This window comes from Giraffa tippelskirchi, chromosome 4 (genome assembly GCF_054371585.1).
Source record: "Giraffa tippelskirchi isolate mGirTip1 chromosome 4, T2T-mGirTip1v1.2.pri, whole genome shotgun sequence".
NCBI lineage: Eukaryota > Metazoa > Chordata > Mammalia > Artiodactyla > Giraffidae > Giraffa > Giraffa tippelskirchi.
In genome coordinates, this window is record NC_137278.1 from 591,373 (window position 1) to 603,548 (window position 12,176).

A 12,176-nucleotide genomic window follows, 5' to 3' on the forward strand; every position below is an offset into this window, starting at 1 on the left:
TTTGAGCTTTGGCTTCTCTGGATTCATACAGGGACAGCCTTCTCTGTATAAAGGATCTGAAGCAGCAGAAAGGACCTCAGGCAGAAGTGATATAACTAAGCCCAGAGCACACCGAGGACCCCTTGAGCCAGAGCCCGGTGTTCCCAACCGGCAGGGCTGTTTGGAGGAAGGGGCATTTTCCACGTTCACTCATGGACCGTCAGCTCAGGAGACTGGACATCCGCTAGGTTTTACCTTGTGTGAGTTCTTTTTTGCAGGGCCTTGCATACAAGTGAAGCAGGCTGTCTAACAGCAGCAGCAGTGAGCCTCACCGCACGGTGAGCTGCTCTCTGTGGCGATTTATTAGGCTTCTTCATTCTGCTTTCAAAGAAGACAGACACTGAGATTTTATTTTTGATAAAAATGAAATAGAATTCCAGTTCCACTGTGGCAGAGTGATGCTACCATAGCCTCTCTCTCCTGCTGATTACAACAGAAACTCTGGGTAGAACGCAAAGCAGTTACCCAGGAATCTGAAAATAAAAGTGGGTAGATGGCGGGTGGGAATCGAAAACAGGAAAAGCAGCCCAAGAGTGGTCAGTTTCCTGGGTTTCCTCTCCTGTCTCAGTGCTCTGCCTCAGGGCAGCCCAGTCATGGGCTCTTTCAGGATGCGAGAGAGTGTGCATGGACCTTGAGAGTCTCAGGGCAGACAGAGGGCAGCATGGCACAGGCCAGGCACGGGCCGTGAGGACCAGGCTAAGATGCAGCCTCAGCCCAGGTCTCAGACCAACCCCCAAGGGGCGTCGGTGTCAGCGGAGCCAAGCACTTGAGGCATCACCCAAAAGTCAGAGATGCTGGCACCAGCCCCACAGGGCAGTGGGATGGGGTTTGAACCCAGTCAGCTTGATAACTTGCTGAAAAATTCGACATTCCCCAGAAAACTGGAGCCTAACCCTAGCTACATCAGTAATAATGTTGAATGCATCAATTAAATGGTGATCAGTTTAGATAGAAATACCAATGTCCAGCTACATGCTGGCTTCATAAAACTACTATAGCTATAAAGACTTAGGTAGATTAAAAAGAAAAGAATATGATAGACTATATCATGAAAACTCAAAACTGAAAGGTTGCATTAATGTTAGACAAAGTAGACTTCCGACCACAGAATGTTTCTAGGGTGAGGAACACCACTCGTCAAGAAGATAGAGCAACCCCAAATGTGTATTCGCCTAAGAATGGAATTTCAAAAGTGGAGCAGAAACTTACAGATGTGAAAGGAGAAATAGATTCCTAGTTATAGCTGATGACTTCACTCTTTCATCAGTAGGGTAGGTAGACAGAAAGTCTACAAAGATGTAGAAAATCTAAACAGTACCATCAGCCTCCTTGCTTAATTAATTAATTAAGTGAACATTTATTGAACACTCATCCCAACAATAGCAAGTACATTCTTTTCATGTGGACATGGGGCACTCAACAATACCTACTATTAATATATGCTGGGTCATAAAGCAAATGGTAGTAAATGTCAGCAAATTTGGAAAACAGCAGTGACCAAAGGACTGGAAAAGGTCAGTTTTCATTCCAATCCCAAAGAAAGGCAATGCCAAAGAATGCTCAAACTACCCTACAGTTGTGCTTATTTCACACACTAGGAAGGTAATGCTCAAAGTCCTTCGAGCTAGGCTTCAATAGTACATGAATCGAGAACTTCCAGATGTACAAGCTTTATTTAGAAAAGGCAGAAGAACCAGAGATTAAATTGCCAACATCCGTTGGATCATAGAAAAAGGGAATTCCAGAAAAATATCTGCTTCATTGACTATGCTAAAGCTTTGACTGTGTCGATCACAAAAAACTGTGGAAAAATTCTTAGATAGGAATACCAGACTGCCTTACCTGCCTTCAGAGAAACCTGTGTGCAGGTCAAAAAGCAACAGAACCAGACATGGAACGAAAGACTGGTTCCAAATTGGGAAAGGAGTACGTCAAGGCTGTATGTTGTCACCCTGCTTATTTAACTTATATGCAGAGTACATCATGAGAAATGCTGGGCTGGATGAAGAACAAGCTGGAATCAAGATTGCTGGGAGAAATACTAACAATCTCAGATATGCAGGTGACACCACGCAAATGGCAGAAAGTGAGGAGGAACTAAAGAGCCTCATGATGAGGGTGAAAGAGGAGAGTGAAAACGCTGGCTTAAAACTCAACATTCAAAAAACTAAGATCATGGCATCCAGTCTCGCCACTTCATGGCAAATAGAAGGGGAAAAAGTGGAAGCAGTGACAGATTTTATTTTCCTGGGCTCCAAAGTCACTGTGGATGATGACTGCAGCCGTGAAAGTAAGAGACACTTGCTTCTTTGGAAGAAAAGCTATGACAAATCTAGACAGTGTATTAAAAAGCAGGGACATTGCTTTGCCAACAAAGGTCCGTGTAATCAAAACTATGGTTTTTCCAGTGGTCATATACCAATCTGGGCTTCCCTGGTAGCTCAGTAAAGAATCTGTCTGCAATGTAGGAGACCCCGGTTCGATTCCTGGGTTGGAAAGATTCCCTGGAGAAGGGAACAGCTGTCCATTCCAGTATTCTGATGTGGAGAATTCCATGGACTACATAGTCCCTGGGGTCAAAAAGAGTTGGACACGACTGAGCAACTTTCACTTTCATATGCCGATAAGGGAGTTGGTCCATAAAGAAGGCTCTGTGCCGAAGAACCAGAGCATTCGAACTGTGGTCCTGGAGCAGACTTTGGAGAGCGAGTGTCTTGGAGAGCAAGGAGCTCAACCAGTCCATCCTAAAGGGGACCAACCTTCAGTGTTCATTGGAAGGACTGTTGCTAACACTGAAGCTCCAGTACTTTGGCCACATGATGCAAAGAGCTGACTCATTGGAAAAGACCCTGATACTGGGAAGGATTGAGTGTAGGAGGAGAAGTGGGCAACAGAGGATGAGATAGTTGGATAGCATCAATGGACTTGACTGACTGAATGGACTTGAGTTTGATCAAACTCCAGGAGATAGTGAAGGACAGGGAAGCCAAGCAGGCTGCAGTCCATGGGGTTGCAAAGTACTGGAGCTTCAGCTTCAGCATCAGTCCTTCCAGTGAATATTCAGGGTTGATTTCCTTTAAGATTGACTGGTTTAATCTCCTTGCAGTCCAAGGGACTCTCAAGAGTCTTCTCCAGCACCACAGTTTGAAAGCATCAGTCCTTCGGTGCTCAGCCCTTATGGCTGGAGGATAGGTGGAGGCAAGTTCCCATCCAAGATGTAGGCAGCGGCCTCCTCTTCCTTCAGGTAACTGACATGGGTGATAACTGATACGCCGGTAGGTATGAGCACCCCCTTACAGGTCAGCCCCCACTCCAACTCCAACTTTTAGCTGAGGTTTTGGTAAATAATTCCACAATATTTAGCAAGGAAAATGAAAACTTTGTTCACACAAAACCTGGTATGGAAATATTTATATTAGGTTTATCTATAATTGCCAATACTGGGAACAACCCAAATGTCCTTCACCTGCTGGATAGGGCTTCCCAGGTTGCTCAGTGGGTAAACAATCTGCCTGTAAAGTAAAAGACGCAGGCAGATGTGAGTTTGATTTCCAGTTCAGGAAGATCCCCTGTAGGAGGACATGGCAGTCCACTCCAGTATTCCTGCCTGCAGAATCCTATGGACAGAGAATCTGGCGGGCTATAGTCCATGAGGTTGCACAGGGTCAGACATGACTGAAGCGACTTAGCATGCAAGCACGCACGTGTTAGGTGCATGAGAAAACTGTGATGTGTCTGCAAAACAGGCTAGTTCTCATCAAGGAACAGCACAGAGTCCTGGTGTGCCACCAGCATGACGACCCTGAAGTGTGTTGTCTCAGTGGGAGGAGCCTGGCCGGGTGTGATTCCGCTTATGTGGCACTTTGACAAAGGAAAACATCAGTTCAGAAAAAAGCTGGTGGTTGCCTGGAAGCAGCACTCAGGAGAGGTGGTGGCAGGACTCAGAACTGGGAGCCAGAACGGGCCAAGGTCACTGCCTGGGAATGACAATGGCCTGCAAAGCTCACCTTTCCTGTCGAGCACCCGCCAGTTCCCAAACGGCGCCTAGCCAGTCCTTGGCCGCCTGGAGCTGCGCTGGTGGCCAGGCAGGGCTCAGCAGGCTCGTTAGGTGGGTGAGCCTGGCTCCAAGTGGCCTTGCCAGAGGCCTAGGAGAGCGGGGTGCTGAGGGCTGTGATGCCCGAGCCTGCACGAGGGCTGGGGGAGCCGGGCTCCGCGGGCTCCCAGCCGGCCCGCGGGCTGACTGGGGCTGTCGTTGCAGGGCCATGCCGCGCCGTACAAAACGGTGTCCGCCCGCGCCGCCGTCCCCTCCACCGTCCTCCGGCTCCCGGCCACGGCTTTTCAGGGGGTCTTTGAGAGATTCCCTGAGACTCTGGTGAGAATGGTACAGGTGAGTCCTTTCCAGGTGGCCTCTCTGGGAGGGGCCCGGGGCTGGGACCCTGAGAATCTCATCAGCGGTTTACTGAGTCCCGGGACCACGAGACGTGTCCGCAATAGTGGAAGCGACTTCACTGGCAGGACTGAGTGCTGGCGACATGGGGTGCAGGGTGGGTGTCGGAAGAACTAAGATGGCTTTTTTAAAACCTTGTAATACATATTTTGCTGTAACAGTTAATATCGATAGCTTCAATGAGGTCTTCAGATTGCCTACCATGTCCCAAAAGAACTCGTTATTATTAAATGTCTTGACTTGAAGTAATTTTAGAAACTTGCAGAAGCCACACAGTTTCCTTCTGCCCTGTGCCCACACCTTGCATGCGGGTTGGGTTGTCTCCACCCGGGGCTCTCCAGCCCGCGAGGCCAGCGGGCTCAGCCCTTGGGGAGGCCCACCCCACTCAGCTGGCCCATCTCTCTCCAGATCATCATGGTGCGGTTGCAGAGGGTCACCTTTCTGGCTCTGCACAACTACCTGGGCCTGACCACGGAGCTCTTCAACCCCGTGAGTGTGCCGGCATCCTGCCATGGGTCCTCAGGACAGCCACCTCTGCCTCAAAGAGCGGGCCAGCGGCCAGGCCGGGGGGTCTCCTGGGGCCCAGTGCTGAGCCTGTCCCGCCTGTCAGGTCTCGGGGGCCTCCTGCGGACACGCTGCCTGTCTGCGGGTCCCGTGCCCATGCAGTTCCCCTCCAGGAGGGCCTGCGGTTTGGCCGAACTCCGCTTCTCTGGTCCCCCTGCTCTGTGCGTGGCTGCCCTCCCGGCTCCTCACCCATCCTGCGCTGAGCTGACTCCTGCCCAGCGGAGCTGTGCCCCTGGCCTGCCCCTGGCCCCAGGCCCCTCCTGAGGGCACTTGGGGCAGCGTGCCCTGTGGAGCTGTGCCCCCGGCCTGCCCCCGGCCCTGGGCCCCTCCCGAGGGCACTTGGGGCAGCGTGCCCTGCCCTCGTCGAGGCCAGGGAGTTGCGCTGACGGCTGTGAGGTGGGAGAAGCCGCTTCATGCCCTCAGTTATGGTGAGCAGTAAGCATGACGTGGGGGCTGAGGGAGCCCGAGCCTCGTGAGCCACACTCCAGCAGGCCCGTGGGCCTCCGGCTGAGCGGATGTTCACTCAGCCTCCACACCACGCTTGGGTACGCTCCCGGTTCTCACGGCTTCCTTTGCTAATACTTTAGGGCGTATCCTGTGTTTTCTACATTACGTTTCATCTTAATGAAGTGTATTGAGGTTCTGACAGTTTTGACCACTATTTAAACATGATGGAGTTGGCAAGACAACAGCAAGCTGGGCCTTTCTTGCCTTAAACCCTCCTCTTTCTGCGTCGCCGGTGCCCTAGTTGGTCACTGCCTCCCTTCCAGTCGCCGAAGCCTGGCGTCTCCCCGTTCCTGGGGCGCTGGCCCAAGAGCGCTCCTGAGGCAGCCCTGCTTCTCCCTGTCTCAGGAGAGCCAGGCCATCCCACTCGTGTCTGTGGCCAGCGTGACTTCCGGGAAGGCCAAGAAGCCGACATGCTGCAGCCTGGAGGAGCAGCTGGAGAGGCCACCTCGGCCCCAGGAGCCCTGCGGCCCAGGTTCTGCCCCGCCCCCCCGGGGCTGACCTCCTGCCCTCGGGTCACCGGCCGTCCCCCCCAGCACACATGCTGCCCCCCACTCCTGCCCAGGAGAAAACCGGTCAAGGGCGGGCCCCCAGCTTCACCCTCTGTGTGCTCCGAGCGCTCGGGAAGCGTGGGTTTAGGGAAGGAAGCTGTTGAGCGGGCTTGTCTCCTGGGAGGCCCCTCCAGGATGACGGTGAGGCACGGGCACACTGACTGCTCTGGGACCCATCCATTTATAAATGAGGGGCGGGGGCTGGGAGGGCAGGCTGGCCAGGCTCTTGGGGGGTGCTCAGAGCTGGGCGGCAGACCTGGGAGGGCAGCTGGGGCTGGCGCTCACTTGCCGCTTGCCTGAGCAGGTGGGCACGGATGATGGGCCAGACAGGTGCGGGTGACGAGCAGCTGGCCTGCGGGGGCAGGTGGCAGGGTCCGCTGCGGACTGTCCCCAGGCCTCCAGGCGTGCGGTCTGTGTGCTGTGGGAGCAGAGGCCTTGCCTCATGCCGGCTCCTCCCAGCAGATCGTGGGGGCAGCCGCGCTGCAGTCTGTGGGCCTCTGCCGAAGCGGGGCCACCCCATCCTGCTGCCTTCTGTCCACGAAGAGGTGGCGGCCGAGCTCAGCCAGGCCCAGGCCGGCATCCAGGCCTCTTCGGCTCCCACAGGTAAGGGACCCTCTGACCCACCCAGACGGCCAGCACGCTCTGGGTCCAGGGGCCCCTGCGCCTGTGTCCTGGCCTCCATGGGAAGCCGCAGTGGCTCTGTACCCCTGCCCCAGCCTCCGTGTCCAGGGCGTTTCCCGGCTGGGCCCTCACAGCCTTCCCGTAACCGCTGACTGCCGCCCCCCCGCCGCCCCTGGGCCAGGGCGCGCTAGCAGGCTGCTGCCCCCACTGACCTTGCTACCCAAGCCGTCGCCCAGCTTCCCTCCCCAGGAGGTGCCCGCACCAGCCCTCTCTGCTGTCTGCTTTGTCTTCTTGTCAGGTCTCGGTTGCAGAAAGGGTTCGTTGTGACCTCTGGTCAGCAGTCAGCTCTCTTCCCTCTCTCGGGCACCTCCCTGACGGGGACCTTTGCTGCGACCTCGGCTGGCCAATGGAGAAGGCAATGGCACCCCACTCCAGTACTCTTGCCTGGAAAATCCCATGGACGGAGGAGCCTGGTGGGCTGAAGTCCATGGGGTCACTAGGAGTTGGACACGACTGAGCGACTTCACTTTCACTTTTCACTTTCATGCATTGGAGAAGGATATGGCAACCCACTCCAGTGTTCTTGCCGGGAGAATCCCAGGGACGGGGGAGCCTGGTGGGCTGCCGTCTATGGGGTCGCGCAGAGTCGGACACGACTGAAGTGACTTAGCGGCGGCAGCAGCAGGCCGATGAGACCTGCAGTTTGTGCTTGCCCTCGCTGTGTCCCGGCCGAGGGGCGCTGTTGGTGCCCCCCGAGGCTTGCTCTGGCTTGTCTTCACCTGTGTTTCCTGGGTTGCTGGCAGGTTTAGTCATCTCCTGGTGTGTTCAAGAGCTGTTTGGATTCCCTCTTTAAGAACTGTGTTTATATTCTTTGCCCATTTTTTGCAGGGTTTCCTCAATTTGTTTTGCTGGTTTGCATAAATTTTTCGTATGCTCCAGATAGAGATCTCCCATCAGCTTTAATGCCCACTTACCTTCTCCCGGCCTCTGTTTTTGGAACAGAGACCCTCGGTGTCCGTATCTGAAAACCAGTTGTTGCCCTGTGATTGTGTCCTGGGTCTCACTTACCTCTCCTTATTGGACGTAAACATTCTTCTGGATTCTTGTCTGGTGGCTCTTCAGTTTCACTTTGCACGTGGAAGTCTTTCTTTCCTCACGGTTCCCTCTTGCATTATATTCAAGGCAGGAAATTCAGCCTTTTCTTTGTCTGTCTAGTGGTTATTTACCCAGCACCATTCACAAAACAATCTTTCACTTTCCTGTTGCGTGTTCTAGGGCTATCTTCATTTGGTATCAACTTTCTGTATTTACATAGATTTTTTTTTTTTTGTCAACTTTCTTGAGGTAAAATTAACTTATCATAAAATTCACCCTTTTAATTATTTATTTTGGTCATGCCACATGGCTTGTGGGATCTTGGTTCCGAACCAGGGAAACTAAGGGGGTCTGAACCTGTACCCTCTGTAGTGGAAGCGTGGAGTCCTAACCACTGGAAGGCCAGCGAGCTCCCAGAGTTTACCCTTTTAGAGTACACAATTCAGTGGGGTTAATATTTTCACAAAGTTGAACATCCGTCCCCACTACCTCATTCCAGCACATTTCCAACACCTGGTAGAGAAACCCCCAGCCCATCAGCCGTCACTTCCCAACTCCTGGCTGCTTGCTACCCACCTGCTTCTGTCTGTGGATCTGCCTGTCCTGGGTGCTTCATTACTTGGAGCTACTGTTCAGGAATCTTTGTGTTCTGTTTGTGTATTTATCTGTTTCTTCACTAATAACAAATTATTCTTTATTTTCATAAACTGTTTATGGTTGTATAATATGCATACAGAATATGCAAGCCCTCGGGGACTTCGGATGAATTTCCATAAACTGAGCTCCCCTATGAGGCCAGCACCCAGAAGGAAGCCCGGTTGGGGATCCCGCAGTCCTCTCAGCAGTGGTACGGCTGCCATCCTGTGCCCTCGCATTCCCCTGACCTCTGAACCCTGAGACTGGCTTTGACTCTGGCTTCTGCTCAGCCTGGTGTTTGTGGCCTCAGAGTGCTGTGTGGCAGCACGCCATTCTCGGTGTGAGGCCTTGTTTCACTGTGAACACACGTGCCACCCATGTGTCTGTGGGACACACGTTACCTGTTTGTTTGGAACTGCCGAGTGACGAGGGCACGTGCGCTGTGTCGAGCTTGGGAGGCGCTGCCGGAGGCTCTCCTAGTGCTTGCCCGGTTTATACCCTCACCGGTGTCACAGGACTGTCTGGATGCTCCAGTCTGCACAGTCCAGGACATGGCCACCTGCCCCATGTGGTTGTTTGTGTTTAAATTCCAGCAGTTTGGTTCTCAGCCCCACTCAGGTGCTCGCTGGCCTTGTGTGTCGGAGAGTCTGCAGCTTAGAGGCCGCGGCGTTCCCAGGAAGCCTTCCTCTCTCGTTTGGCCCCTCTGCACCCTGCAACCAGGCCTTGCTGTGGCTGTCGCGCCGTCTTCCTGATAACTTGTGAACCTGAGGATCTTCCCTCTCCTTGGGGATAGGGTTTTTATGGCTTTTTGGCCTTTTTCACTTAGGTTTCCTTTCATTTTCTTATTGATTTATATGAGTTCTTTAGATATTCTCTATAGGAGCTTTTTGTTGGATGTATGTATTAAAAATATTTTCTGCTCACTTTTCACTCTCTTAATAGTGTCTTTTGATGAATAGAAATCTTTTAAGAGTCCAGTTGATCAAAGTTTTTCTTTTGTGGTTAATATTTTTTGTGTCCTGTCTAGGAAATCTGCTTGTAAGATTTGACATTTTATCTTTCATGTGAAAGTGAAAGTCGCTTGTGTTCGACTCTTTGCGACCCCATGGAATTCTCCAGGCCAGAATACTGGAGTGGGTAGCCTTTCCCTTCTCCAGCGATCTTCCCGACCCAGGAATCGAACTGGGGACTCCTGGATTGCAGGTGGATTCTTTACCAACTGAGCTATGAGGGAAGCCCTTTATCTTTCATACTCACCTAGAATTGAATCTTTTGTTTGAAGTGGGTAGGGTTGAGATATATTTCTTGTATGTGTTATCCATTTACTCCACCATATTAAAAACATGTTTAGTGATTTTTTTTTCAGATAAATAACAGATAACTAATAGCAATCCACGTATAACAAAATCTGAGTGTGAAGTATCCAGTTCCATGAGTATATCTAGTTGACATCCATACAGGGACAGACTTACCTTTCCTCTGGTCTGTACAGATAATACTCTCTTAGAGGACATGATTCTGGCAAAAATCTGAGATATACTTAGTTGTCCCTTGGCTTCCATAGGGGGTTGGTTACAGAACCTGCAGTGGGTACCAAGCCCAAGTCCGTCATATGAAAGGGTGTGGTGCAGCCAGATGGGCCTCAGATGGGCCCTCGGGTTCCACATCCACAGATTTAACCAACTGCAGGTCAAATTCCATAAACGGGCAAGTTATCCTCAACATTTCAAGTTTTATAGATTGTATGATTATAGCAGCAGATCAGTGTGGAGATGTGTGATTCATATATGATTATAGCAGCAGATCAGTGTGGAGATGTGTGATGTTTCATATATGATTATAGCAGCAGATCAGTGTGGAGATGTGTGATTCATATATGATTATAGCAGCAGATCAGTGTGGAGATGTGTGATGTTTCATATATGATTATAGCAGCAGATCAGTGTGGAGATGTGTGATTCATATATGATTATAGCAGCAGATCAGTGTGGAGATGTGTGATTCATATATGATTATAGCAGCAGATCAGTGTGGAGATGTGTGATTCATATATGATTATAGCAGCAGATCAGTGTGGAGATGTGTGATTCATATATGATTATAGCAGCAGATCAGTGTGGAGATGTGTGATGTTTCATATATGATTATAGCAGCAGATCAGTGTGGAGATGTGTGATTCATATATGATTATAGCAGCAGATCAGTGTGGAGATGTGTGATTCATATATGATTATAGCAGCAGATCAGTGTGGAGATGTGTGATTCATATATGATTATAGCAGCAGATCAGTGTGGAGATGTGTGATTCATATATGATTATAGCAGCAGATCAGTGTGGAGATGTGTGATTCATATATGATTATAGCAGCAGATCAGTGTGGAGATGTGTGATGTTTCATATATGATTATAGCAGCAGATCAGTGTGGAGATGTGTGATTCATATATGATTATAGCAGCAGATCAGTGTGGAGATGTGTGATGTTTCATATATGATTATAGCAGCAGATCAGTGTGGAGATGTGTGATTCATATATGATTATAGCAGCAGATCAGTGTGGAGATGTGTGATTCATATATGATTATAGCAGCAGATCAGTGTGGAGATGTGTGATTCATATATGATTATAGCAGCAGATCAGTGTGGAGATGTGTGATTCATATATGATTATAGCAGCAGATCAGTGTGGAGATGTGTGATTCATATATGATTATAGCAGCAGATCAGTGTGGAGATGTGTGATGTTTCATATATGTGTGTGTTTATCACGGGGGGTGTGGTTGGGTTTATTTCTCAAACAGATGTTGGTATCACAATGCTTTGACTTATTAATAATAAATAGTAAAGTAATAAAGTAGTGCAGCATATTGACATGTCTATAATATTATAATAAAATACTATGAGTGCATAGTTTATTAGGATGGACAAAAGTAGTTATTAACTGCTGTGTTTGTTTTCAACATTTCAAAACCTTATTAATATAAGAAAATCTCTATGCACATTTAAATATTTTCCTATGAAACATAATGTTTAAAAAATTAGTGGGTATTGGTCTTTGTAGGGGGCTTCCCTGGTGGCTCAGATGGTAAAGAATCAGCCTGCAATGCAGGAGACTCTGGTTCGATCCCTGGGTCAGGAAGATACCCTGGAGAAGGGAATGGCTGGTTCTTGTTAATAATCCATTTTTTACTTTTTCATATGAGTACAAACTGCATTCGTTTCCCATGTGAAGGGCGGTATTGAGGCAAAGTTGCTCTCAAACCATAGGCAGACCCACAGTTGCTACTTCCCGCCTCCTGGGCTCCACCGGCCCAGTGGGAGCTGCCCGCCCGGCTCCTCCCGCTCTGCCTGGGACTGGGCTTTGCCGTCCTTTGCCCGTCGTGGGGTCTCGACAGCAGCTTTCTGTGAGTGCCCGAGGCTGCTCTGTCTCTAGTGTCGCCTTCCAGGTCTGTGCTCTCGGCCAGCCCCGCCCTGGTGGGTACACAGCACCCGGTGTGTACAGGGACAAGCGTGGTGCCCTGAGTCTCCCCTCCGTTTGCAGGGGGCACAGCAGCTGCCACCTCAGACCTGAGAATGGCGTGTGACCGAGCCCGGGTCCCGCCGCACACAGAAGAGCGCCCTGGGGGCGCTGCAGCCGGCAAGGTAGGCGGCTGCCCTGCCCCGCCCCTCCGCTGGAGCTCCCTGGGGCCCGCCTTGGGCCACTCGCACCCTTCTGATCAC

The 12,176-nt window shown here is 50.8% G+C and overlaps 1 protein-coding gene across 41 annotated transcripts in view; it reads left to right on the forward strand.

Annotated features, from left to right (window-relative positions):
- The window catches only part of PNPLA7 (patatin like domain 7, lysophospholipase), a 70,414-nt gene that overhangs the window by 18,127 nt on the left and 40,111 nt on the right, over positions 1 to 12,176 (forward strand). For 27 of the 41 annotated variants that reach the window (XR_014082941.1, XM_081593244.1, XM_081593257.1 and 24 more), the window contains 5 exons: positions 4,298 to 4,426; positions 4,895 to 4,975; positions 5,903 to 6,029; positions 6,568 to 6,708; positions 11,998 to 12,098. Coding sequence is in view for 39 of the 41 variants with exons in the window: in XM_081593244.1 (XP_081449370.1) it covers positions 4,298 to 4,426; positions 4,895 to 4,975; positions 5,903 to 6,029; positions 6,568 to 6,708; positions 11,998 to 12,098 (579 nt within the window). In the remaining 2 variants the exon portion in view is untranslated. Of the gene's footprint in view, positions 1 to 4,297; positions 4,427 to 4,894; positions 4,976 to 5,902; positions 6,030 to 6,564; positions 6,709 to 11,997; positions 12,099 to 12,176 lie in introns of all 41 variants that reach the window. The other 14 variants (XR_014082940.1, XM_081593222.1, XM_081593236.1 and 11 more) reach the window with 1 other exon arrangement.